The sequence below is a fragment of the Sarcophilus harrisii genome, chromosome 2 (assembly GCF_902635505.1).
Source record: "Sarcophilus harrisii chromosome 2, mSarHar1.11, whole genome shotgun sequence".
NCBI classification, from domain to species: Eukaryota; Metazoa; Chordata; class Mammalia; order Dasyuromorphia; family Dasyuridae; genus Sarcophilus; species Sarcophilus harrisii.
The window spans coordinates 455541051-455566777 of record NC_045427.1 but is presented as its reverse complement, the minus strand read 5'-3'; the positions used below and the strand labels follow the sequence as shown (position 1 = coordinate 455566777).

General features: G+C 41.9%; 1 protein-coding gene across 2 annotated transcripts in view; it reads right to left on the bottom strand.

Annotated features, from left to right (window-relative positions):
- SLC7A10 (solute carrier family 7 member 10) overlaps positions 1 to 25302 on the bottom strand; it is a 46649-nt gene extending 21347 nt beyond the window's left edge. Inside the window, exon 1 of one of the 2 annotated variants that reach the window (XM_031954378.1) lies at positions 25018 to 25302. In XM_031954378.1, coding sequence (XP_031810238.1) covers positions 25018 to 25273 — 256 coding nt within the window. In that variant the 5' untranslated portion in view covers positions 25274 to 25302. The remainder of the gene's footprint in view (positions 1 to 25017) is intronic. The other variant, XM_003757186.2, reaches the window with a different exon arrangement.
- Between the last annotated feature and the right edge of the window lie 425 nt (positions 25303 to 25727).

Here is a 25727-nt window from a genome sequence, read left to right as displayed (position 1 = left end):
GGTAGTGGCCATCCAGAATTTCATGGGCTGAGATCACTGGAAGCTAAAAATCTGGGGATCACAACTGAAAGTGTCCCTCCTCTCCCTGCCCATCTTTAAAACAAATGGAGAGAGCAAGGTGGGGGGCAATGTAAATTAGTAACTTGGGCTATTGTATGGACTTAGGGAATCCCAAAAGTCTTAGTGAAGTTTTAAGCTCCTAAAACTTAAAACATATTATGTATTATATATCACATTAACAAGTTATATATGGTATATATCAATTCTATCATAATTCCCATTTCTATGGCATCCTAAGGCTTGCAAATTGTCAAAAGTAGCCCATGAAAATGCCATCTGAATCGAGGGAGAGACCTGTGGAGATTTAATGTGAATCAAAGCATAGTATTTTTATCTTTTTGTTTGTTGGTTTGCTTTTTTTCTTTCTTGTGTTTTTTTCTCCTTTTGGTCTGATTTTTCTTGCACAACATGATCATATGGAAATATGTTTAAAAGAATTGTATGTGTTTACCTAGATATTGCTTGCTGTCTTGGGGAGGAGGGAGGTAAGAGAGGAAGGGAGAAAAAAAATTTGGAATTCAAAATTTTACAAAAATGAATGTTGGATGCTGCTTTTACATGAATTTGGGAAAATAAAATAATGTTGAGAAAAAAACAAATAGAAATAGCCCATAAGAGAGAAGCTGCACATATTATTATCTCTAAAGTAACAAAATTTGAAAGTACCAGAACCCCAAATTTTAAGTACTTAAAAGTACTTAAAAACTTTAAATTTTTAGAACTTTAATAAAGCTTAAAACTACATCAAGACTTTTAGGAAACCTTGTATAAGGAAGGGGGGAGGGAAATAATCAGGAAAAGTAGAAGTTGGCTGTCACTGACTGATGTGGATTTTAATAATAATATTATCTAGTATTTATATAGCATCTATGTGTCAGTCACTATGCTAAGTACTTTATGAATATTGTTTTCATTTGATTCTCATAGTAACCCCGTAAGGTGTGTATTATCATCCCCATTTTTATAGTTGAGGAAATTGAGGTTAGTTGACTTGTTCACACAGTTAGTAAGTGACTGAAGATGGATTTGAATACAAGCTCAGTGCTCTAGCTACTGCACCACCTAGCTACACTTTCCTCTCCACTCCCTCTGCCACAATTCAGTCTCAACCCTCATTGCTTATGGACTATCCCAATAGTTTCTTATCTGGTCTCCCTTTTTCCATTACCAGTCTTCCCTAGCCTATTCTGCACAAAAGTATAAGAATAACATTTTAATAATAATGGTAACTTTTAAAAACAATAATGCTAACTTCTATTAGCACTTACTATGTGCCAGGAACTATGCTAAGCATTTTACAATTTTTATCTGATCTGATTCTCACAACAATCCTGGGAGGTAGGTGCTATTATTATCCCCATTTTACAGATGAGAGAACTAAAGTGGACAGAGGTTAAGTTACTTGGCTCAGGATCAGTATTTTCTTTCTCTCTTTTGCTCCCTCCCCTCTCCATTGTTATTAAGTAATGACTTTCTAGGGGAGAGAAGGATGGATATATTTGGAAATGAAGATGATGTAAGGGCAAAAAATATCAATGAAAAGCAGCTGCTCTTTTCTTTCACATTCTTCCTCTTCCATTCCCCTTTCTCCAACAATTTGCACTGATTGAGCTGGATCCATGTAGCCATATAATAAATACAAGTACAAAATGAGGAGCCATAGCTCCACAGCAGTTCATTTGAAATGAATCTGGAGGTTTGAACAAACCTCAACTCAATAGGAACCCAAAGTGAGATCTGGCAACTAAGAATGCTAATGTAATGTCAGCCTGCAGAGAGAAAAGGCACAGTGACCTCAACACATTGACAGCAGCATTATTAATCATAGCAAAGAACTGGAAGTGGAAAAGATGCCCATTGATTGGGGAATGACTAAACACACTATGACACATGAATGTAAGGAACACTGTTTCACTGTAAGAAATGGAGAACATGACAAATACAAAGAAACAATGACAGATTTATGTGAACTGATACAAAGTAACAGTAAGCAGAACTGAGAAAACAAAATACACAATGTTTACAACAATATCAGTGGAAAAAGCAACCACTACAAAATACAGAAACTTAATGTTGCAGAAGTATAAAGAACAATCTTGGTTCCAAAGAGAAGCTTTGAGAAGACATCTATCCCTCACTTTGCAGAAGTTTGTGAACGTGTAACATTTCATAGAATGTCAGGGTTTTCCTCCAGTTGTTGATTGGTTTGACTGAATTATTTTTTAGTAATATAAAAAATCTTTTTAAAATAAGAAGTTACTCTCTGGGAAGATGGATAAAAGAGGGATGCAGGGGAAATTTAAGCTGTGTGAAGAAGAATGAATAAAATAGGTCAACTGATTTTACACACACACACACACACACACACACAATATATGATTATATATGGAGGAAGTTAGAGACAAAGGAGTTGAAAATAACTCAGGGTTCACCAGTCAGGAAAGTGGAATGGATTGAGTGAAACAGACAGAAATAGAGAAGTTTTTGTTGGGTTTAGGGGAAACAATGGTGAGTTCTGCTTTGGACATGGTGACTTTGGAGATGTCCATGGACATCAAGGTGGAAATGTCCAGCAGACAATTACTGACGATGATGACCCCTGAGATTGTGAAAGTCTGTAAATTCATGTCATATGAGTATTTGCTAAAGGAATTAAGAATGCTTAGCCCAGAGAAGAGAAGACCCAGGGAGGATGAGATAGCCAAGTTAAAATATTTAAAGGGTTGTCATATGAAAAAGAAACTAGACATGACTTATGGGAGTGATGGTTGTAAACTGCAAAGAAAGTGAATGATTAAAATGATACCAAGGTGCCATGGGTTACCTTGAGGGATTCTGGGTTCTCTTTCTTTGAAGGTCATGGCTGGAAAATACCTATTGGGTATATTTGAGGGGGGCTTCTTTTGGGCTGGACTAGAAAACCACTGAGTGCTTTTTAAGTTTTTGAATTTGGTGATTCTGTGAATATGTGCAGCTGCTACTTTTAAGAAAATAATCTGAAAGCTTTAGAATGTCATAGAAATGTGCATTATTACAGGATTGAGACATCATACAAATTATTGATGATTTGATTTTGCATGCTATTATGTGGTTATAGTATATATACATGCTTTATGTAATGTTATATGAATGTTAGATAGGGAAGCTAAGTGTGTAGGGAATATGAATATATGCTTTATATAATTCTATATGAATATGGCACATAGATCTCTCCTGAGGAACTTCAGATGTCAAAATTGCAAATCTAAAACCAGACTGGGTTGAGGTGCTGATGGTATCTCTAGTATTACTTTATTTGTACAAGAAGACATTGGGGTGGGTGGATGGTAAGGGAGGCCATGCCTGGGCCAGGACACCCAGAGCTGGAAGGCAGCAGTTGCCATGCCAGGAGCTAAGCAGGGCTGCGAGTGCCTGGCCAGGCTGAAGTCTGGCAGGGGCAGAACTTAGCATTCAGCTAGCCTCCTCACTCCTGGGGGGCAACTTCCTTTTCTTCCCAAATCTTGGCCAGGCTGTTTCCCTGTTCATACCCGGGTGTAGCACCTCGGAAACCCAGCCCAGAACAGTCATGAGGGGCTACATAAAGATGGAACAGAGTCTCGAGGAAGTACCAAGGGAGGTTCAGGGCTCTTGGCCTAAGGACCAGGCTGGGCAGGGCATTTGCCACAATTGGCTTGGGATTAATTGGGACTTTTATGTGGGGAGCCTGCAGTAGGAGGGTCTTCACCTAATGTATTTGTAGCAGCCTTGCTTGTGGCCCCAGGGCCCCTCCTGGAAAGACTGCTGCTAAGTCCTAGTGAGGTCTTTGGGGGCTGGCTACAGTTACAATGGGCACAGTCTTCCAAACCCTTGGCAGGACCTCCCACCCCCCGGCCCGTCCACTACTACAGGGCAAGAAGAAATTGGAAAGCCCATTCTAGCCGGAAAGCCTGCTGCCCTTAGCCAGCCATCAGTTCTGGAAGGAAATGCTCTTTTCAAACTTTGTGTAAAGACCCAGGCTGGGCTGTGATTCAGGATTCCTCCCAAAGTTAAAAAAAATGATGGTGAAGGACCTGGATTGCCAATAGGGCTACATATCACACTCCGTAACTCCATAACTCCACAAACCTTTCTGTCTAGAGAAAAACCTTTCTGTCAGAGAAGTGACGGCCACTTCTCTAGGCCTCCACAAGAAGCCCTTCTCATAAGGCAAGGATGGAGCCAGGCTTCCTTCCTATAGGCCCCCTAGCCTCCCCAAAACAGAGACCAGGGAAGGGAGCATATTCATTGTTCTTAGTCTTCTGCTCACTTGCTGTGGTCTTTTGGTCAAGTCATTTTTAAGAATTAGAGAATTTAAAACACAAATATGTCAATACTTTATTGAAAATAAAATAATTCTGGATAATTCTCCTTCATCATCAATTTGCTTTGCAATGCATTATTGTTGTTCAATTATTTCAGTCACTCTTTGAAACTTGCATTTGGAGTTTTCTTGGCAAAGATACCGGAGTAGTTTTCCATTTCCTTCTCTAGCTCATTTTACAAATGAGGAAACTGAGACAAACAGAGTTAAGTGACTTGCCAAGGGTCACACAACTAGTAAGTATCTGAGACTGCATTTGAACGTGGGTCTTCCTGATTCCAGACTGAGTGCTTGGTGTACTATGGCACCATCTAGCTATCCCTTTGTATTGATCCATGTGCCTGTAGTATTTGGCTTCTTTCCCCTTCCCCCAACCCATACATACAAACACATTTAGTCCTTCAGTGGATCATAAGCTTCTTAAGGGCAGAGACTAGTTGGTTTGGTCCTTATATCCCCAGCACAGTGCTTGGCACAAAGGTAATCCTTAACTAATGTTTATTGAATTAAATTCCCTGAAGAAAGTATTGTAAACTTTTTTCTTTTCTTTTCCTACTATGACTCACTCACCTTCCAATTAAAAAAAAAGAATTGTAGGCTATTTCACGATAAAGGACTTTAAAGACTAATATCAGGATATTATTGTACAGATTTGGCAGCAGAGATATGACGTGACTTGCTTGTGATAGGCACTTCAAAAATCATGATTGACTCTCTAAAGACACAAAGATAATAAGTAGCAGAGTGATACCATGGATAGAGTGTTATTACCTGGCTTCAGACCTCATCTTAGAAGTCTATTAAATGGGAGCAGCTGAATAGTGCAATAGATAGAGCACTGGCTCTGGAGTCAGGAGGACCTGAGTTCAAGTCCAGTCTCAGACACTTAACACTAGCTGTGTGACCCCAGGCAAGTCATGAAGTAAATTGCTTCATCTCTCTGATGTCAATTTCCCTATCTTTAAAATGGGGATAATAATAAAACTTACCAGCCATCCAGGGATGTTGGAAGGGCCAAATGAAATGATGCCTGTAGGATATAAACACTATATAAATATCCACTATGAGAGGCAGAAAGGTGAATTGGATAGAATCTGGGAAGACTGTCTACTATGCTACATAACTTCTTATATAATCATAGGCAAGTGATTTAACTTCTTGGTGCTCTAGGAAGCTCCCTAATACTACAACTTGCAAAAGAGCTGCCCATTTGCATTGGCAGAGGGAATTTCCTCATCTGGGAGTTCGTTATGTCAAGGTAATCACATGCCTAACCCCTATTCCCTATCCCTAAGATTATGTCTGTTAGGTAGCAGAGTTGGATCCAAGCCCAGAGCTGCAGACTTTAAATCCAACATTCATTCTGAAGGTTGTTTCCATGAAGGAAGGGGGAAGGGGACTTTTTTGTCTCTGGGATGAAGAATTACAGCAGAGAATTGATACCAGCAGATAAGAAAATACTCTTTGAGGAAAGATTCCTTTTATAAAGAGAATTATTTCACACCTTTCCAATTCCTTTCAATTTATCTGGTATATAAATTTGGGTTTTCCCACACATTGTATTTTTTTCTTAAAAAAAAACAAGGCATACCTGTGACACTCTGTACCAGGACAGTAGTTTGTATTCTAACTGCATTTGCTCTCCATATTTTGGCTCTGACTTCTCTTGACTTTCCTGTGAGCTTCCTGAAGATAAGGTACAGTGTCTCTAATTTCTTGTTAAGGATAAATTTTTGGTTTTGGTCTAGTGGCAAGTCATTTAACCGACCATGCTAGAAAACCATGCTTGAGAACACTTTGAAGAAAGCACTTTGCAATACTTATGCTTCATAGAAATGTGGGTTATTACTCTTTCTCCTCAATGCCTAGACCAGGGGGGTAACACTGTCTTACAAACACTATGAATTTCAAAAGTGGGAAAGCATTTTTGAATATAAGGTGCTCTGTGAGCTATCAAATCAGCTAGTATTTGCTGACAGCTGCAACCTCACACCCATGTGCCTGAATTTGAGTGGCTTATAGACAGGTGCAGGAGGCAGTTTAAACAATAATAATAAATGACATTTATATAGACATTAAAGTAAGCATTTTCTTCATGATGAGACTATGATATAGTACAAATATTACTAGGCTCTTTATTAAGTGAACATTTGTTCTCACAGCTACTAAATGAGCAAGATTTGAATCCAGGTTTCCTGGTTCTAAATCTAGTACTATTGACTCTATACCAGGATGTCCCTTAGTAGGCTTGATTGTATCCAAATGTATATTAAGATTCTAAGTGCTATAGAAATCCAAAGAAGGAAGGGATCAGGGAGGCTTCCTGAAGAGGCAGGACTTGAAGCAGACTCTGAAGGAGAAAATATTCTGTCCTTTCCTGTTTAGTCAAACATCCAAACTTTAACTAGGTCTTCTGACAACAGGAGAAATTTAATTAGGTTTGTGTTAGACTGCGCTTGTATGGAGGGAGGAGGGGGAAGAGAGAGAAAGGGAGAGAGAGAGAGGGAGGGAGAAAAGGAAAGACTAGAGGCGGGGAGAAAGAGAGAAAAAAAGAGTGAAAAGAGAGGAAGAGAGAGTGAGAAGGAAAAAGAGGGAGAAAGGGGAGAAATGAGAGGAAAGAGTGAAGAGAAGGGGGAAGGAGAAGGAGAGAGTGTTAGAGGGAGATAGAGCGAGGAAGGAAGACAGGGAGAAAAAGGGAAAGAAAGAGTGAAGAGAAGGAAAAACAGAGAGAGAGGGAGAGAAAGAGAGAGAGAAATAGAGAATGAGAGAGAGGGAGGGAGGGAGAGAGATGTGGGTCACAAAACAGTTCCAGCAGCTAATTCAGTTCATATTCATTAGCTGCAGTCATTTAGTACTCCTTCCCCTCTCCACCTCCTCAATTCACAAGCTACTTTGAACCACTGGCCTCAATCCTTGGTACTATTTCTCTAGGGACCACCCCCTGGGCCAGGCCAGGCCAGGCCAGGCCAGGCCAGGCTGCCTGTGATGTGAGGGAAAGACCAACTGGCCAGTTGCCCACCGGTGCCAAAGCTACTTCCCTCAACGAGCTACCAGGGAAACTGGCACATACCCTGCTCTGTCCAACCCTCAGAGCTTCAGGACCAGGTGGTGCCCACAGTTCAGCTAACGTTCAGGAAGGGGTGGGGGAAGAAGAGAATTGGACTATGCCAGGTCCTTTCCTGATGTAGAAGAAGGATGCATTGGGTCAGTGTGGCTCAGCTCTAGGAGCCTCCTCTGGCTAGTGTCTATCAAGGCATTATGGAGGGAAGGAGGACAGTCGGCTCAAAGATTTTCAAATGCTCTGTGAGACTGCTCCCTGGAAGGGAGGTACCACAGAGATTCATGGCAGGCAATATTCCCTCATTCCTTCCTAGCCTTCCTTCCTACTAATTGATCATTTGCTAGAAGTAAAGCCTCCTGTTAAATCCTGAATTTATTTGGGAGTGGGCTTAGGGGAAGACCAAGATGACCAGGCCCTTCTTCTGACATTCTAACTTAGCAGCCAATTATCCCAGCCCTCTTAGTGCTCCCTAAGTTATATATGAATCTCACCCCCACCCTCTCCCATTCGCAGTGAGCATCCAAGGATATGTTTGACTTTTCTGTGAGGGGACCTAGGTAATACAATGGATAGAGCACTGAGCCTGGAGTCAGGAAGACTCATCTTCCTGAGTTCAACTCTGGCTTCAGACACTTACTGGCTGTGTGACCCTGGGCAAGTCACTTAACCCTGTTTACTTTGGTTTCCTCATCTGTAACTGAGTTGGAGAAGGAAATACCAAACCAAAATAATACCTTTGCTAAGAATATTCCAAACTGGGTCATAAAAAGTTAGACATGACTGAAAATGACTGACTAACAAAAGACTTTTCTGTCTCCTCTAATATGTAGCCCAGAGCAGGTCTGAGGGCTCAGTAAGACATTGATATTAACTATGTATTAACTATTTTTCAGCAGAGGTGTGATCCATCCAGAGGTGGATCTTGCAGAAAGGATTCTTGTGTTGGCTGGACTACACCATAATGTTAGGGCTGGAAGCTACCACAGAGACAATTTAATCCCACCTCATTTTAGGGAAGCATGGGAACTAGGCACAGAAACTTCAAATAATAAAAGGCACAACCAGTATTTGAGTGCAGGTCATTGAATTTCAAGTCCAATACACTTTCCACAGCACTACAGTGCCTCACCTTCAATACCTCCCAAGGTCTGGCACAAGGGGATGCACAGGATCACAGGAGGAGGAGGAGGAGGAGGTAAAGAACTGTAGAAAAACAGAGACCCAGCATAAACTCTCTTGAGATCCCTTTCATCACACACTCATTAGCAGGCTAGGCATGAGCCCACTGAGTGCTTGGTTGTTTATTATAACAATAATTATTATTGGATTGGAAATGAATTTTTGCTTTCATTTTGTAGGGAATGTCTAGTGAGTAACTTCTCTGTAAATCATAATACCCAGTAAATTGTCTGAGATACTTAGAGGTTAAATGACTTATCCAGAGTCACACAACCAGTATATCTCAGGTGTGGAATTTGAATCCTACATCTTTTTGACTTTGAGGCTGTTTCATTTAGTCCACTAGACCTCCATGCCAAGAATGATAATGATAACAATGATGATGGAAGTAATTTTTCCCTGTCTTCTTTTGGAGTTAAGATAGAAAGGATCCCAAGAAAATTTATTCTCTCACTATGACCCTTTTATACCTACTGCTCTACAGACTATTGTACATGTGGATAAATTAACTGTTTTTTGGTAGTTGAATCAAATATTAGGATATAAGTTCATTTCTATATCTTCAGTATAAGCATCCTTTCACAGAAGATGGGATGCTGGGAGATGACATGTATCTCACCCTGTCCCCATACGACTTGGATTTCTTTGGCTAGGTCCTTGGATTTTCAAAGCTTTTTGCTCCATGCATCCTGGAGATTGTTGTTGTTGTTGTTACTCTTCACATTTCTATAGCACCCAAAAGCTACAAAGTATTTTCCTCTCCCAACAGCCTTGGGAACGGTGTAGTGCAAATATTATGAATCCCACTTTACTACTGAGAAAACTATGAACAGCCCAGAGTGATTAAGTGACCTGCTCATAGTCACACAGCTCAGAAGTTGTGGAGAGAATTCAAGGCCAAGTATTAGTCTGTAAAGACTATGTCCATTAGCTTCCATTGCCCCTGCTAGCTGCCTCTGGGGTGCTTGGGCAGGCCCTCCCTCAGCCCTGGTCTGGGGGGTTTATCACATTAAGATGTTTGGCCTGATGGAGCTTATGCAGCCGCTCGCTGCAGTTGGATGAAAGGACCATTGTTCCCAGTACTGTGTGGCTACCAGTCCTCCTGATGCTGACCTATTTAGTTCTGGGGAGTCAGAAACAAGACTCTCCTGGGTTCGGTCCCTCCTGCAGAGCCCAAATGATGCACTACACTTGGGACAATCTTTCGTCCCACTCAGGACATACCTTTATATCCTGCCCCAGAAAATAAGTTATACAATAAAAGAAGCTAAAGGGGTGTCTACAATATTGTTCAGAAAAAGCCTGGGTTGTCTCTTGCAGGAGGATCTGGGAAGTTATTTCTACTCTTTGGGTCTCAGTTTACCCATCCGCAGAACAAGGGAGTTGGAGTACATGATCTTCCTTCCAACTTTGACAGTCTAAAGGCTCATCCTGATCCCAAAGTCCATAAGTCTATGCTCTTCAGGGAACTCCCTGAGAACCAAGGGACCAGCCAATTCTCACAGGCAGGTCAGTTAGCTCCCTTCCACCCCCCATTGATCTGGGGCCACATCTGCAAACTTGGACTTGGCAAAAACCCAAGTCTGACCCAAGCAAGACTGCTTCCAGCACAGCTGGATCAGGGTTGCTTTGGTCTCCACATCTGAATAGAGTAGAAGGAAATGTATCTTACCCAGGAAGCAAATCCTTCCATACCTCTGCAGCAACAATCCTGGTTGCTCTTCTTATCTTCTTGGATGATAGGACAATACGAGGATGATAATGACCCAAACACTTGCATTTACTGTCTATGCTGGCTGGCCTCAGCCCTCCTAGCAGGACCAATACATTTTCAGACCTCTTATCCCAGCCTCATATCTCAGTGTAGGATCTAAATTTCACTCCAGGTCAGATCTGGCTCCCCAGAACTTCCTGTATCAGCACTATTTCTACACAGCCCAGACAAACCTCTAGGAAAAAAAACAAAAAACAACCTTACATCAATCATTCTTCTCCCCCTCCCAAGGCAAATCCAGAGAATAGCAAAGACCATAGCTTAAGTTTTCAGGAAGGCATGTTTTTATACTTATTGAGACCCATCTACATTTAATATGGTGGTTCTGCATCCAAAGAAATCATTCCAGAGGGTTAACTTCTCAATGTGTTATCTCTAGTAAGAGCTTGAACAGGTTTCTTACAAAGCACTTTCCTTATACAATTCTATGAGATAGATGGGGGGCAGATATTATTATCCTCCTTTTACAGATGTTGAGGAAAACCTGAATTCAACTCTGACATTTACTCAGACTCTTATTAGCTGTGTGAACCTGAGCAAGTTGCTTAGCCCTGTTTGCCTCAGTTTCCTCAACTGTAAAATGAGGAGAATGGAGAAGGAGATGGCAATTCATTCCAGTATGGAAACCCCAAATGGGGTCACAAAAAGTTAGACATGACTGAAAAATTGCTCAACAACAATAATTTCACATATGAGAACACAAGTTCATAGAGATTAAGTGAAGTTAATTTTAAAGGTCACATAGCCAGAAAATGAGAGTAAAGACTTAAACCAAGTCTGCTGGCTAGCATTTAAACACTTATTTACTGTTCTGAACTACAGTAAATTGAGAAAGTAAAATCCATCTCTTTCTATAATCCAGTTTTCTCTAAGAACATTGTTCTCTTAAGTGTGGGCACACATGCGCACCCGTGCGCGTGCGCGCACACACACACACACACACACACACACGACCCTATGAATAGACTTGAAAAGGGGGTTCAACTTCATTCTTTAGAGAACTCACCCACTTGTACCTAGACAATGATTCACTAGTATATGTGATTTTTTTTAATAGTAAAGAGGTGCTGGGGGAAAGAGAGAAATACTAACCCTGACCCTAGGAGAACTCCTTGTCACCAGCAGCACCCTTCAGGTCCTAAGAGCTCAGACACAGATCTGCATGCCTTTGCCTAATGTATACAACTGTATATCTAATGCACATGAATTGCATGTAATGTGTACCTCATACATGACACATACAGGCATGTGTGTACCACATGAAACACATGAGCTCCTTGAGAACAAATACTGTCATTTCTTTTCCTCTACATATCCCCAACACATAATGCAGTGTCTGGGATCTAGTAAGTGCTCAATTGCTGTTTTACTTTATCCATATTACAGATATGTCTGGTGTCTTCCATGCATGGCACATATATGCACATAGTGTACATATCACCCACAGGGGCATTGTGCAGGGAAAAGAGCCCTGTTTCTACAGTCAATTCAAATCCCACTTGTGATATTCCTGTGACCTGGGCTTCAGTTTTCTGAAGGAGAAAGCTAGATAGCCTCTGATATCCCTTACCACTCAAAATGTATGATCCTGTGACTTGCCCTGAAGGAATATGGGTTTCTATCACAGAGCTCCTGCTTTCTCATTTCGGTCAGACTTAATCTCTTCTGTAAAATGGGGCTAATATGTGGGCTTTACAGAGGTGTGTTTTGTAGTGTGTGTGTGTGTGTGTGTGTGTGTGTGTGAGGAAAGTACATTATAAACCTTAAAGAACTATAGAAATGTGATATATGATATATTACATGCATGTGGTTAATATGCGCTTAGCTACTAGAGCTACATGTGTACTTTTTTCTGCACATGGTTATGACCTGTAGGATTTACAAAATCTTCAATGAGAGCCCTCAGTATATGTTTCTGGTCCCTGGTGTACATGCTTGATCATGTCATCAAAAGGCTGAGAGTTTAAATGAAGCTCCTTTAGTCAGACTAGGAGATAGACAAAGATGTTAAAGGCATATACTGGGAACCCATCTCCCTACATTAGTGACTTACTCCTAAAATTAATCTTTCTTCCTGTGCTGTCCTCACCTCTGCATTGAGGATTTCGGAGAACTGAAAGATGGAATTTCTTATCCCACCCCACCCCACCCTCCAGTGCCAATTCTTTTTTTTTATTTAAAATTTTTTTTTTTTTTATTTTTTGCTGAGACAATTGGGATTAAGTGACTTGCCCAGCTAGGTTGTATTAAGTGTTTGAGGTCAAATTTGAACTCAGGTCCTCCTGACTGCAGGGTTGGTGCTCTATCCACTGTACCACCTAGCTGCCCCTTCCAGTTCCAATTCTTTAAGAAACCTGATGGTCATTTAAGGAGAGAGTCTGAGCCAGACCCTATCATAGGTAATAAGAGGGACCTCTGTGCTTCTGGATTCTCACCAGGACCCAGGGTGGGGAGACAGAAATTCAGTGGGATAATGGAGCCCAAGCAGGGGGATCTAAGCTGCTCCTCTGGGGACTGTGCTGGCCTTGCTCCTTCTAGGACTCTCTAAGGACCCTTCTACCACCATGGGTTAGGCTCTCTGCCTAATCCATTTTCCTTCTATCTCAAACTAGCATGAAGACCTTGGCCCTTGGCTCAAACTTCTTGGGAGCCCTGTTTTCCCTCCACTTGCAGATGCAGCCTTAGTCAGACCAGTTCAGCAAGCTTTAGGCAACCAAGAGAAGGATCAGGGAAGTGGTACCTTCATGAGTTATCTGTTAAAATGGGCTCCTTATCCTTAAAAGTAGTGTTGGAACCAGATCTAGCCCAACATGTATATAAATTGTGTGCTTTATATTCATACAGGTTGAACCCAGGGCTTGGGGAGAATTCAGATCTTGGGGAGGGCGGAAGGAAGGAATGTGGTGGTCCTCTGAGAAAGACTGGTTTCAGGGCTTGGAATGCTCCATGGGGACAGGATTCACTGGTAGCAGAAAGAGGGGTAAGTCAATCACCTAAGCCCATGTTATGTTACCTCTGGGCACCTCAATTTTCTCATCTGCAAAATGGGGAAAATATTATTGTATTCTTTGACTAGCAGATGTTGCAAGGAAAAGTCTTTGTTAATCTTAAAATGACTAGGCAGATCTGAGAGGGAATGTTAATGAGTGCAGAGAATCTATTGAGGTATCATTAATGTAAGGCTTGAGAGCTATCTTTGGGGAAACAGGGGAGACTATCATGCTCTTAGGAAAACCTTTCCTCTATCTCAGGGACTACTGCAAAGGATTCTTAATTGCCTCTGAGTCTCTCCCATCTAAACTCCATTCTCTAAACAACTGATACTCCATCATTAACAATATTTCTGGGTGCATTTAACTGGGTGAAGCATTGTGCTTCTTTGGAGGGATGAAGTGTGGAAGGGATGTTTGTAGGAAAGAGAAGGCTCCTTTGGAGATGGGGTTTAAGATGGATGGTTTAGATGGCTGGGAACAGGAGGAGGAAGGAAAAATCTGCAATCTTCGGTGTGTGTGTGAAATGGAGCCTCAAAAGCTCTCTTCCCCTACCCCTACTCCCAAAGTTTCTGGAGGCCCTAACAGAGAAATAAGGGAGGAAATGAGAACATGGTAGTTGTAATTGCCTCAGGGAGACAAGGAAGACAGAGTGAACTTAGTTTGGAATCTAACCTCCTACAGAGGAGGCTGTGACCACAACCCTCAGGCTATGCCCCAGGCTCACTTCTAATTCTGAGTTTGAAGTTACTTAAACTCTAGGTCCCCACACATAAATTTTTAAGCTAATTAAGGCATGGAGTTTGTTGTCCAGTTAAAGAGTTCAGAAAGTCCTTCCAGCTCAGAAAGTTCTCATTGCCCACGGAGAGTCTGGCCATATTTTTAAAGTCTTTCTTCCTCCTTCCTTAACACTCTCAGTTGGGGGCTGGGGTTAATGAATTAGCCAAACTCTAGTAACCATAAGGTGGGACAACTTGGTGAAAAATAGGATTTGGAGCAGTTGGGGGGTGGAGAGAAGAGGGACTAAGAGTAGTTTAAAAAAAAAAAAAAAAGGTCTGCTTTTTGGCAGAACAGCTGGAGAGGTGAGAAGGCTGAAAGACCAATTTTGTTATCTAAGTATTCTGACTTCGGAATACAAGGATGAGTCCTGTGGAGACTATGTAGTAATGTCTCTCTTTATCCAGTTTCTCAACACACCCACCTGGAAGCTAACTTAAGTTTGGATCTGTCACCATAATAGCTTCTCCATATTCATTTCCCAAAGTCCTTACTAGTATTTACATCACCACCTCTAGTTCAATACTTCTCTCCCCAACTTTTTAAATGGCTTTTCTTAATATTTTTGTTTCAAGTCTCTCCACTCTCAAATTCAGGCTCTGGATAGCTTTCCAAGTATTATTCATAGAACACAGATCCAACTGTGATATTCCCTTACTCAATAAACTTCAGTGTTTGCTTCTTGGTTCTAGGATCAAAAGCAAACTTTTCTATTTGACATTTAAAGCCCTGCATAACCTGGATCTAACCTACCTATCTAGGTTATTCTTTTTCACACACTTGGGCCAGGTAAGTCATCATCCTTTCGGCTTCTCACCCATGATGCTCAAACTCTTGTCTCTGTACCTTTGTACAGGCTTGCCCCCCATGCTTAAAATGCCCCCTACTTATCCCTGCCCCTCCGAATCTCCACAGCTCAGCTCAATTACCACCTCCAGAAAGATGTCTTTCCTGTTCCTACCCCCAAATGTGAGAACCTCTCCCCCAAACTGCTTAACCTCTCTGTCAATGCTTCCTTCCCTTTGAAGGCAAATGTTTCTTTGATCTCTTTAAAGACTGTGCAATTAACTCAGTTTCCTTAACTGAATACCTATTTCATGAATGTATGAATATTCATACCACATTATGAACTTGTTATTGTTTCCCCTCCTAAAATGTGAGCCCATTGGGTAGGGAACTGTCTTAGTAGGATATTAAGAAACAATATAATATGTTAGCTTGAAAACCAGGCTTGTTTTAAGTTCCAATTATACACGGAGATCTAGCTCTAACCCTTAACAAGCCCTATGATTATGGACAAATTATTCTATCTTTCTGAGTCTTATATTCCTCATCTGTAAAATGGGAGTAACGATACTTGTATTAGTAGCCACATTCTAGAGTGATTGTAAGGGACTCATTTTGTAAACTTAATGTCATGTTAACATGACTTATTATCATGAATCTTGTGTGCATAGCAACTAAGGCAGGGTCCTGTATAAAGCAGGCCCTTCAAAAGTTATAGCTGAAGTTAAAGATGCATCTGTGACTTCAGATTTTTGAAACTTTGGATTCCTCAGATAGAAAATAAAAGGTTTTGATGAGATGATTTTGTAAGGTTTCTTACAGTGCTGGTAGGTTAAGGAGGGAACTTTTTAGTTTCAAAGCTAAAAGGAAGCGTGGTGGACATCTAGCCCAATCCCCCACTTTACAGATGAAGAAACTGAAGCCTAAGGAAATTGTATGACGTGCCTGGGGTTATACAAATAGGAAGAGGCAAAACCAGTATTAAAATTTAGTTTCCCTGACTAATCCAAGAATCAAAGGATCAGAGATTTAGAGCCAGAACTGCTAGTTTAGAGGCCATTTAAATCCAGATGAGGAAACTGAGGCTGTGAGGGGGTGAATTACAAGCTAGGAAATTTCTGAGATAAGATTCAAATTCAGGCTTTGTTGACTCTAAGTCCACTGTTGCCCTCAGTTGCCCTTAAATCACTAAGAGGAAAAAAAAACCACTTGTTTTTCCCATCTCTTAGGAAAGGTCGGTGGTAGCATCTAGAAAGCTGCAGCAAAAAGAAGTGCATATTCAGAGACAGCTTCAGAGTCTAAAATACTGAGCTATTGCGGCAAATGTAAGAAGGGTTATGTATTCTGAAACTATTAAAGGTCAGAAGGAAGTGATTTTAAGAAATGATTTGTAAATGTGAAAAATGTTCCCCCCCCCAGGCAATTGGGGTTAAGTGACTTGTCCAAGATCACAATGTCTGAAGCTGGGTTTGAATTTAGGTCCTCCTGACTTCAGGACTGGTGCTCTATCCACTGCACCAACTAGCTGCTCTAATGTGAAAAGTTTTGTGTAGTTTTTCCCATTGTTATGTAAAAACATTTTTTAAGATTCATTTTAAAAATTTTTGAGTAAGGAATAATTTTTACAAAGAGAAAATGCAGGCCCTTTAGCTTCTTGAATTTTTAAGGATTCCTCACAACTGCTGCCAGTGCATAATTCCTAGAATAGCACTTGCTAACTTATGTGACCAGGGAGAGTTAGGGGCCAGACTAATATGCTAGATTTGGTTTCCCAGGATGAACAGAGATGTGTCCCATAGCCCATGCTCCCATTACTGCCACCAGGGAAAGTAACTGCCCAAGCACATATGTTGCAATAGTTCATTCTCTGAAGGCCATTTCAGTCTTGAAACTTCCTCTATATATGTACACATTACCATTCAGTTAATGAAAGTTGAGCCGTTACAGCTGCTCGGACCCAATTCTTTCTTTTAAAACACTCAGTATATTACAAAATGAATGTAAAATTTAGGTGATCTGGATAGGGAAGCCATCTCAACATAGTCACAACGGGGCTAGCCTTGGGTTTGAGGGGCAAAAAAGCTACCTCATTGTTCCTTCTTCCTTCAGTCCTATTGAATCCCCTCCTCCTACCAGATAAAATTGCTGATCAAACTGTTCCCTATTCAAAAATTTATTCCCAACATCATAAATTTTAAAGTCCTTTCCATGGCACACAAGAGCTACAATTTTGTTGCAACCTACCTTTTTAACTATCAGCTTTTCTCCACTTATCTGGTGCACTATTTAACTAGATGACTCACTATTCCCTGTATTCAATGATTCTCAAAGCATCAACCAGAGAATCCTGAGGGAGGGGAGGAATGTCTTTGAAACCCTTTCAGAGGTCTACAAATTCAAAATTATCTTTTATTTCTAACATGGCAAATATCTATAATATAATCTACTTAAACAAAAACTCTTTGTACCTTCTCAATAATTTTTAATAGTAAAAAAAATACTAAGAACAAAAGTTTGAGAACCACTGCTATATATACAAGTATGCTTTGCCATTTCTGGGCCTTTTCTGAGTTTGTTCTCAATGGTTCAAATGAACTCTTTGTCTCTGCCTTTTGAAATTTTGCCTAACTTTCAAGGATTATCTCACAAGACAACTCCTTAAAGAAACCTTCCTTCATTCCCCAATCAGAAATGATCTTCCATACAAAGCATTTTGTACTTATCTTATGTTTTCATTATGTTCTGATTTGATTTAAAGTCTATTATTTATGTATCTGTGTTTGCATTATGTGGAACAGCTAGATGGTACAGTGGATAAAGCACTGGGCCTAGAATCAGACAGACTCATCTTGGTGAGTTCAAAACTAGCCTCAGACACTTACTGGGTGACCTTGGGCAAGTCACATAACCCCATTTGCCTCAGTTCCTCATCTGTAAAATGATCTGGAGAAAGAAATGGCAAACCACTACAGTATCAATGCCAAGAAAATAGCAAATAGGGTAACTAAGAATCAGGACTAAAAAAAAAAATTAATCAACTGAACAACAAATGTATTATGTGGGCTATTAACTGGGGCAGTGGATAAAGCGCTGGATCTGGAATCAGGAAAACCTGAGTTCAAATCCAGAATCACACGGTGTGCTCCTGGGCAGTCACTTGGCTTGATTTGCCTCAGTTTCCTCATGTTTACCTCACTTCTCCTTCTTCTCTTCACCATTGTAAAAGACTAACATTTGCTTGGGCAAGTAAATAATTTCTCTGAGTCTCCATTTCTTCAGCTGTAAAGAGTATAATACTTCTACTACCTTTCACTTTACAGGGTTGTTGGGAAAGAAATACTTTGTTTATAAACCATAACATTTTACAGCAGCATGAGTTCTTCTTATTATTTATATCTTCCCCAGTGGTTACTGAACGGATGATTGATGGGTTGGATATAATTCTGTTGAATATCTCTGAAAGAAAATGCGATTAAAAGAGACCTACAGAAGAAATCCTCCCTTCACCCCTTCCCCCCAACATCCCAGGTGCTTCCTCACTGCTCTGATTGCTAGAGGCTTCTGGGAAAGACCCTTAATAAGATGAAAGCTCAGAGATGGGGCCATAGCTAGTTTTGACACACAGCAGCAGCTTTCAATTCCACAAAACATTCAGAGGAAATGAAAGGACTCACAAGGCTCACTCACAGATGCCCTCAAAGGCATATTCCTAAATCTCATGGGCAAGATGGTCTGCCAGGGAGAGTTGTCATTACTACCAAAGAAGAGAGTATTTCCCTTTGTTTGCTTGTTCACTTGCTCCTGGGGGAGGCAGTCAGGCAGTCAAGCAGGCAGGCAGAGAGAAGTGGGCCCTTTCTGTGGACTGTTTGTTTTGGGTGAGAACAGAAAGTTTTTGTGTTGTGTCTTTGAAATCACATCCGGGTACCACACAGAGGTGGCCTTATACAAATCCCAGGCTGACCCCTGAGACCCCTGTGTCTGGGATGGGAGTCTGGACTCTGATCCTGGGCTCCAGTTCTTCCTTTGCTATTGCTGTACTGTGTGTCCTTGGAAAATTCCTTCCCATCTCTGGGTCACAGTTTCTTCATTTGTAAAATGACAGGACTGACTTATATGGTCTTTAAATTTCCTTCCCATTCTTTTATTCTTTGCTAGGATGGTTCTAAATGTGAGCGTGGCCTAGATTTCCCTGGAGCAAACCATATCTGGTGAGAGGTCATAGTATAGAACAGGACAAAACAGGATAGTACAAGGTGGTTAAGGTGGGAAGAGTGGAGAGGAGATTGCTCCCAGCTAATGGAAATAACCATAAGACCTGGTGGTCACACAGGGATGAGGGAAAAGGGTACAGGCTAGCTGAAAAGCTGAGTCTACAATGAGTATTTCCTAGGAGACAGTAAAAGTAGCTATCTAAGTGATAGCCTGCTCTCTTTCTAAGAAAAAGCCACGTCCTTGGCTAGCCATAAATGAGGACCCCCTAAAGGAGCTTGAGTGAAACCCTAGCATATAAACTGAAACATGTAGGCTTTATCAGTCCCGCTAGCTCCTATCAGCTTCACAATTGTTAAATTTTCCACTGAGAGCATGTACACCTTAGAATTTGACAAAGACTACAAATAAGAGTTTGATTTATTGTTCTGTTGATTGTCTGGGCTTTAAAAAGTAAAGGAGAAAAATGTTAATAATGAAGCTCAAACTGAAATTTGTGTCATGCATACATTTCCCCCAAGAAAGGCATTTGTTAAGCATTTACCATTACACCCTTGGTTTCATCCATCTGTCTCTTTCAGAGCACTAGGCACAGGGCCATGTCACCAGTAGGTACCCAATAAAAATGACATACTTGACAGGACTGGTATGAGGAAAGCAGTTTATAAAGTTTAAAAAACTGGAAAAAAGGTGAACTATTAATAGCATCCCATTTTCATCTTTATTTAACAGAGTTCAGATAGAAACAGTCCTAAGAGGTCACTATCCTGCTATTATTTCAATATGTTGAGTGTTCTGATGACTTTAGCAAAGATGGATAAAATGACTGTTTTTCATAATTTAAATATAGGGATATAAGCTTATTTTCTATAAGATCAAAAAAGATCTGTAGTACAATTCTAGTAGAAGACTATATTATAGGAATAATACATACTTGAGTCTAGTCTCACATGATTTTCATTTCTTCCAGTAGATTTTTACATTTTGAAAGCTTTTCTTTTGGTATAGCTCAGAGATAAGGAGTACTTGGTATGGTAACATCAATTAAACATATTGTCCTTAAGTGTTTTTAACTCACTGTTAATGTCCAGGCATCCGTGGGCAACAGGATTGTCTGAGATAATACTATGCATTGTGCCTATATAATTTATTTGTTGAATTATTAAGGTCATTTTGAGGTCTATATTAAAGTATGGAGATTTGTCATTTATTAGGTTATGGATGATAGTGAGCTTCTGATGTATTCTGGTTAATCAGTTTATGTCTTACTAGGCATTCAATAAATGTTCCATTTTTACAATATTGCTCAATTTCTACCATTCCCTTGCATGATTTGAATTGATAAGTCTATATTCTAAATCAATAAGCATTTATTACGAACCTGCTATATGATATAAAGATAACCCTTCTGGAATTTGTGGTCTCAATGACTAGTCTTGAATTATTATCACAAATCCCTCCATTTCTAATTATTGTTATTATTACTATCATTGTTGTGAGCCAGTGTGGTATAGTGAATAGTGAGCTAGCTTTTAAGACTAGAAGACTTTGCTTCAAGCACTGCTTCTGTCATTCTGGATGTGTGTATCTGGGCAAGTGACTTTACCATGAAGTATTCTAGGTACCTCTCTAAGACTATAGGTCCCAGAAAAGATAACTATGTTCTTGTTTGCATAAAGGGAATTTCTTTACCTGGGAGTTCCTTGTACCAGGGAAATCTTACACAATTTCCCTGTCTCTATTATTGTAATATACCAATTTTAAGGTGCTTGCAGTGTTTCCCCCACTCCCCCCCCCCCCCCCCTCAGCTGGCTCTGGTTCTCACCCTACACTACACTTTATGGAATATGGAGCTCCCAATTCAGCTGTGATATAGCATTTTATGTAAGCAGTGAGGCTCATAAAGAAAATACAAGATTTTTCTGTGTTTCTCTCCACATTCAAGATAACATATGCAATTGCAGCCATGTGATGAACTGAACAGACAGAGGGAGGAAGCTAAGAAAGGCTCAGAGAAATCCTGGCTTAGAATGAGAATTTGGGAGATCTTATGGAGTGTTCTCTGGGAAACAGCAGTTAATACAACTAACCAGTCTTTATTAAATCCCTCCCCCTGCCACCTGCCCAATGTTTCCTTTGCAGAATCTTCAAAGAACTGGGGGTGGGGTTGAAGGGGTGTGTGTGTGTGTGTGTGTGTGTGTGCAAATATAGTTTGAGAGGCTGGGATTTGATTGTGGGGATGAGTAGGAGTCCCTCTGGGCTCAGACATCAGTTATGCTGTAGGTATTTATACTTAGTACTACATTTGGGAATGTGCCTCCTTCCTTTTTCTGAAGTCTAGAAGAAATTCACATGTAGAGTAAGTCCTTAAGGATCTTGGGCTATGGGAAAAGATTAGCACACATATCCCTGTCAAAGTTCCCTGTGCTTCCCTCTTCCAGTCCCTACACCCACATACTCTTCCCCCCAATACTGTTCTCACTAACACCAGTAAGAGACTCCCAAATACACTGTCCTCTCCCTAGTAATCATCTTTTCTCTTGTTCTTGACCTCATGTTTCCATAGTAGGACCCACTGATTATCCTGAGAACAGTCATGACTAGTCCTTCATTTGGGAAGAAGGGAACCCTTGAATAGAGGCAATCTGGTATAATGGAAAGATAAATCTTGTTTTACTTCTGTATTTGCTATTTGTGAAATTCTGAATAAGTTAGCTAACCTATGTGGGCCCCAGTATGCTTACCTTTGAAATAGAGGTAAACTAGACAATCTTTAGAATATCCTCTTGCTCTAAATTCTATGATCTTATCAATATTCTTCCCCTGAGATTCTAAGTATGGTCCCTCTGTCTTACCTCTTCCTGAAAGCTTTCTAAGACCATTACAGTCATACTGATCTCTACTCTTTCACCTTCTAGAGAACATAGAACTTATACTATTCATTTGACATTAGTTATATATTGTCTTATATTAAGTCTTGTTTCAGAAATTCCTAATATTTAGCCTGTGCATCAATGGAATAGGTTGTCTTGAGAATAGATGTCCTCTGTGGTCCATTCCAGCTATGGAACTCTGGTATGAGACTCTTGTTCCCCTAGTGGAGTATCTTGAGAAGTGTGTGTGTGTGTGTGTGTGTGTGTGTGTGTGTGTGAGAGAGAGAGAGAGAGAGAGAGAGAGACAAATAGAGACAGAAAGAAAAGGCAGAGAAAGGAGACAGAAACAGAAATAGAGAAAGTGAGAGGGAGAGACACACAGAAAGAAGAGGCAGAGAGATAGAGATAGAGGGAGAGACAAAGAAAGATAGAGATGGAGAGACAGAAAATAAGAGGCAGAGAGAGGAGAGACTGGGGAGAGAGAGAGAAAGAGAGAGAGAGAGAGAAGGAGAGAGAGAGAAACAGAGACAGAGAGAAACAGAGACAGAGACACACAGAGAGAAAGAGAAAGGGGGAGAGAGACAAACAGAGAGTGAGAAAAGGAAAGGGAGAGAGACAGAGACAGAGAGAGAAAGGAAAAGGGAGGGAGACAGAAAGAGAATGATAAAGGGAAAGGGAGAGAGACAGAGTGAGAAAGGGAAAGGGAGAGAGAGACACACACAGAGACAGAGACAGAGACAGACACATAGACAATTGCAGAGAAAGAGGGAGACAGAAAGAAACAGAGACACAAGAGAGACAAGAGCAACAGAGGAGAAAGACAAGAACGAGAGAAACAGAGAGAGAGAGAGAGACACTCACAAAGAAAGAGACTGAGAGAGACACAGAAAGAGAGACAGAGAGAAAGAAGGGAGTAAGGGAGAGAAAAAGGAGGGAGGACTAAATTGGGAAGTGACAAAAGGAGAAAGGACAAAACCCCAAAATGTATCAGATGTTAATAAGTACCTTTTGAAATATCTAGTGAGGGACAGGGACTGAAAATCTATCTGACATGTGGAGAAACTGAGGAACAGAGTTGCTGCCTGACTGCCTAGGGTCTCACTCAAAGATGGAGCTAAGATTAGAACCAGATCTGCAGGTTCTCCTTCTGAAACCTCCCTTGCTCCATCTGCCCCTCTAGCTGGCTCTACCTCTCTCCCCCTCCCCTGCATCCTGCCCTCTGAATTCTAAAGGTCAAATACCTCCCCCATTTGTGTGCTCGATTCATTCTCTCCTTTAAGACCAGCCCCTACTTCCTAAGAGTACCTTTAACCCCAGGATTTGCTACTTCTCGAGGCATTTTCTCAGCCACAATCCCACTTAATCCTCACATTCTTTGAATTAGACACCCCGCCCCCAACAAATATTGCTATCGTTACTTTACAGAGGAAGAAACTGAGGTTCAGACGGAGAAATAATTTGAATTCGGCAAGTTAGTAGCAGAACTGGATCCCTAATCCAAATGTTGCAATACATCTCACCTGCTTCTTTCACTGACTCTTAATAGACGTCCCTCCCTTAATCACTACTCAGTAGAGAGGTGGGGGTGGAGGCAAGGTAGGAAGGTCCAGATGTTGAGCTCCAGGACAGGAGCTCTCATCCTAAATTCGTTCTCATCCAGATACTCAGCAGACTAAATACGCAGCCCTCTCCGCCAAAGCTCTCCTTTTCCTTTCTACCACAACAATCTTTTCATCTTTCTCCCGAAGCTTTTGACTTCCACGTCTCCCTTTCCATTTTTTTTTTCTTAATTACAATGCTATCTCTTCCCGTTCTACTTTTTTTCCCCCCTTTTTGGTAATATTTTCTCCTTTACTATAAAGTTCCCATTACAAAAGTTCTTCGCCACAATATCATCTCTTCTTATTACTCTATTTTTTTTTTTTTTTTTTTTTTTTTTGCGACAAGTTATCTCCCCGAGAAGTTCTGATGCGATAGCACCAGCCATTCCAAGAACTGACCTCACGACTTCTCTTTCAAAAGTCCTTACATTTGGGACCTTCTCCGCTGCTACTAGTCCCCTTTCTGAAACCTGAACAAACACTCTCTTCTCCCAGCACCTTGGCTCTCAAAAGAAGCACGAGGTCCTCCCGCCTTGTGGTGCCCCGCTTGTAGAAAGAAACAACTAACTTTGCAAAGAGGAACTTTGCGCACTAACTTAGGCGCTTAAGAGAAAAGTCTCCCTGGCTTGGTGAGAGGAACCTGGTTCTCCGAGGTTGGGGAGGAGGGGCTGTCCCAAGAGAGGAAGATCACCATCCTGAGCTCGACAAGCCAGAGGATTAGGGAATAAGAGAGACTGAGGGCTGGGGGAGGGGGAAGCGCGCGCTCTATGTTCAGACTAGGTAGATGAGATTTGGCGGCGTTTGACTCCATATATCGGGAACCCGGGCACCCAATGACTGGGAAATTGTTTTTGGACTGGGAGGGCTCTGGTCAGGGTGCCCTGAATCTCAGTATTTCATCTGCTGCGGTTGCTCCTGGATTCCCCTCTTGGAGCCACGAGGACATCGCCCGCCCGCGCCATGCCAAGGCTCCTGTATCTCGGCCGTGGTTTTGGGGTGGGTAGTTGGGCACCTCCGAATGCCTGGAGATATTTGTTGAGCAGAGTGGGGAAAGGAGGAGGGAAGCGCGTGTCCCCAACCTATCGGGACCAGTCCTATCCCATCCCGTCTCGACCCTTCAAGGGAGGGTGTCCCCGGCGCGGACCGAGCCGGGCGAGGGCGCTGGTGCCGTGGGAGCGAACCCCAGAGCAGCTGGCAATCCAACAGGTCTGACGGCAGCCAACTTTGCCCAACTTTCTGGGGACCACGCTGCTCTGGGAGTGCCCAGTGGAGCCAGCTTGCCCTGTGCCCGAGTCCCTAGCCCGACCCCAACAGCCTCCCTTCTTCCCCCTCCCTCTGTCCCGGCCCAGGGTACCAGCCCCCGCTCACCGATGATGATGGCACAGGCGCTCACTAGCCCGATCTCCTTCTTCAGTGCCACCCTCTCTTCTACCGGGGCTGGGGCCGGAGCTGGGGCTGCGGCCAAGCTGTCTGCGGGCGGGCTTGGGCTCGGACTAGGGCCCCCCTCCCCGCCCCCGCTCGGCTGCTGCGTCTGTCCGGCCATGTCGCTGTCCCCGCGTCCCCTACTCAGTCTGCGCCCGGTCCGCGCCTCGCAGCCACGGGCAGCGCCGACCCGCAGGCGCATGCGCTGGCGCTCCGCCCGGGGTCCGGGCCCTATCCCCCGGAGGGCGGGAGGACGGGGGAGGGGCCCCAACGAGGACAGTGACTGAGAGACCCTCCCTTAAAGCGAAATCTTCATTCCTGAGCCCTTTGGCTCCTTAAGATGCAGAACAGGAATTAAAAACTTTTCGGGAGAGCTGCCAAAGTCCTGGGGGAGTTTGAAGGGTCCCTGGAGCCCTATTTTCATAGACCAGAATTTGGATGTTCTGATTCCCACAAGCAATGAGTTAGATCTAATCAACTACTTGAGAACTTTGTGCTCGACCCTAAGAAAATGACACTTTTAATCCAGGTGATACAGTTTATTAGAAACATAAACGAATCTTCAACCAGATGAGCCTCCAATACAGGACTCCATAATACTGTCTCATCACTATATCCAGGGAACATTAGTGGCATTTTCATCCTTCCTCAGCTAA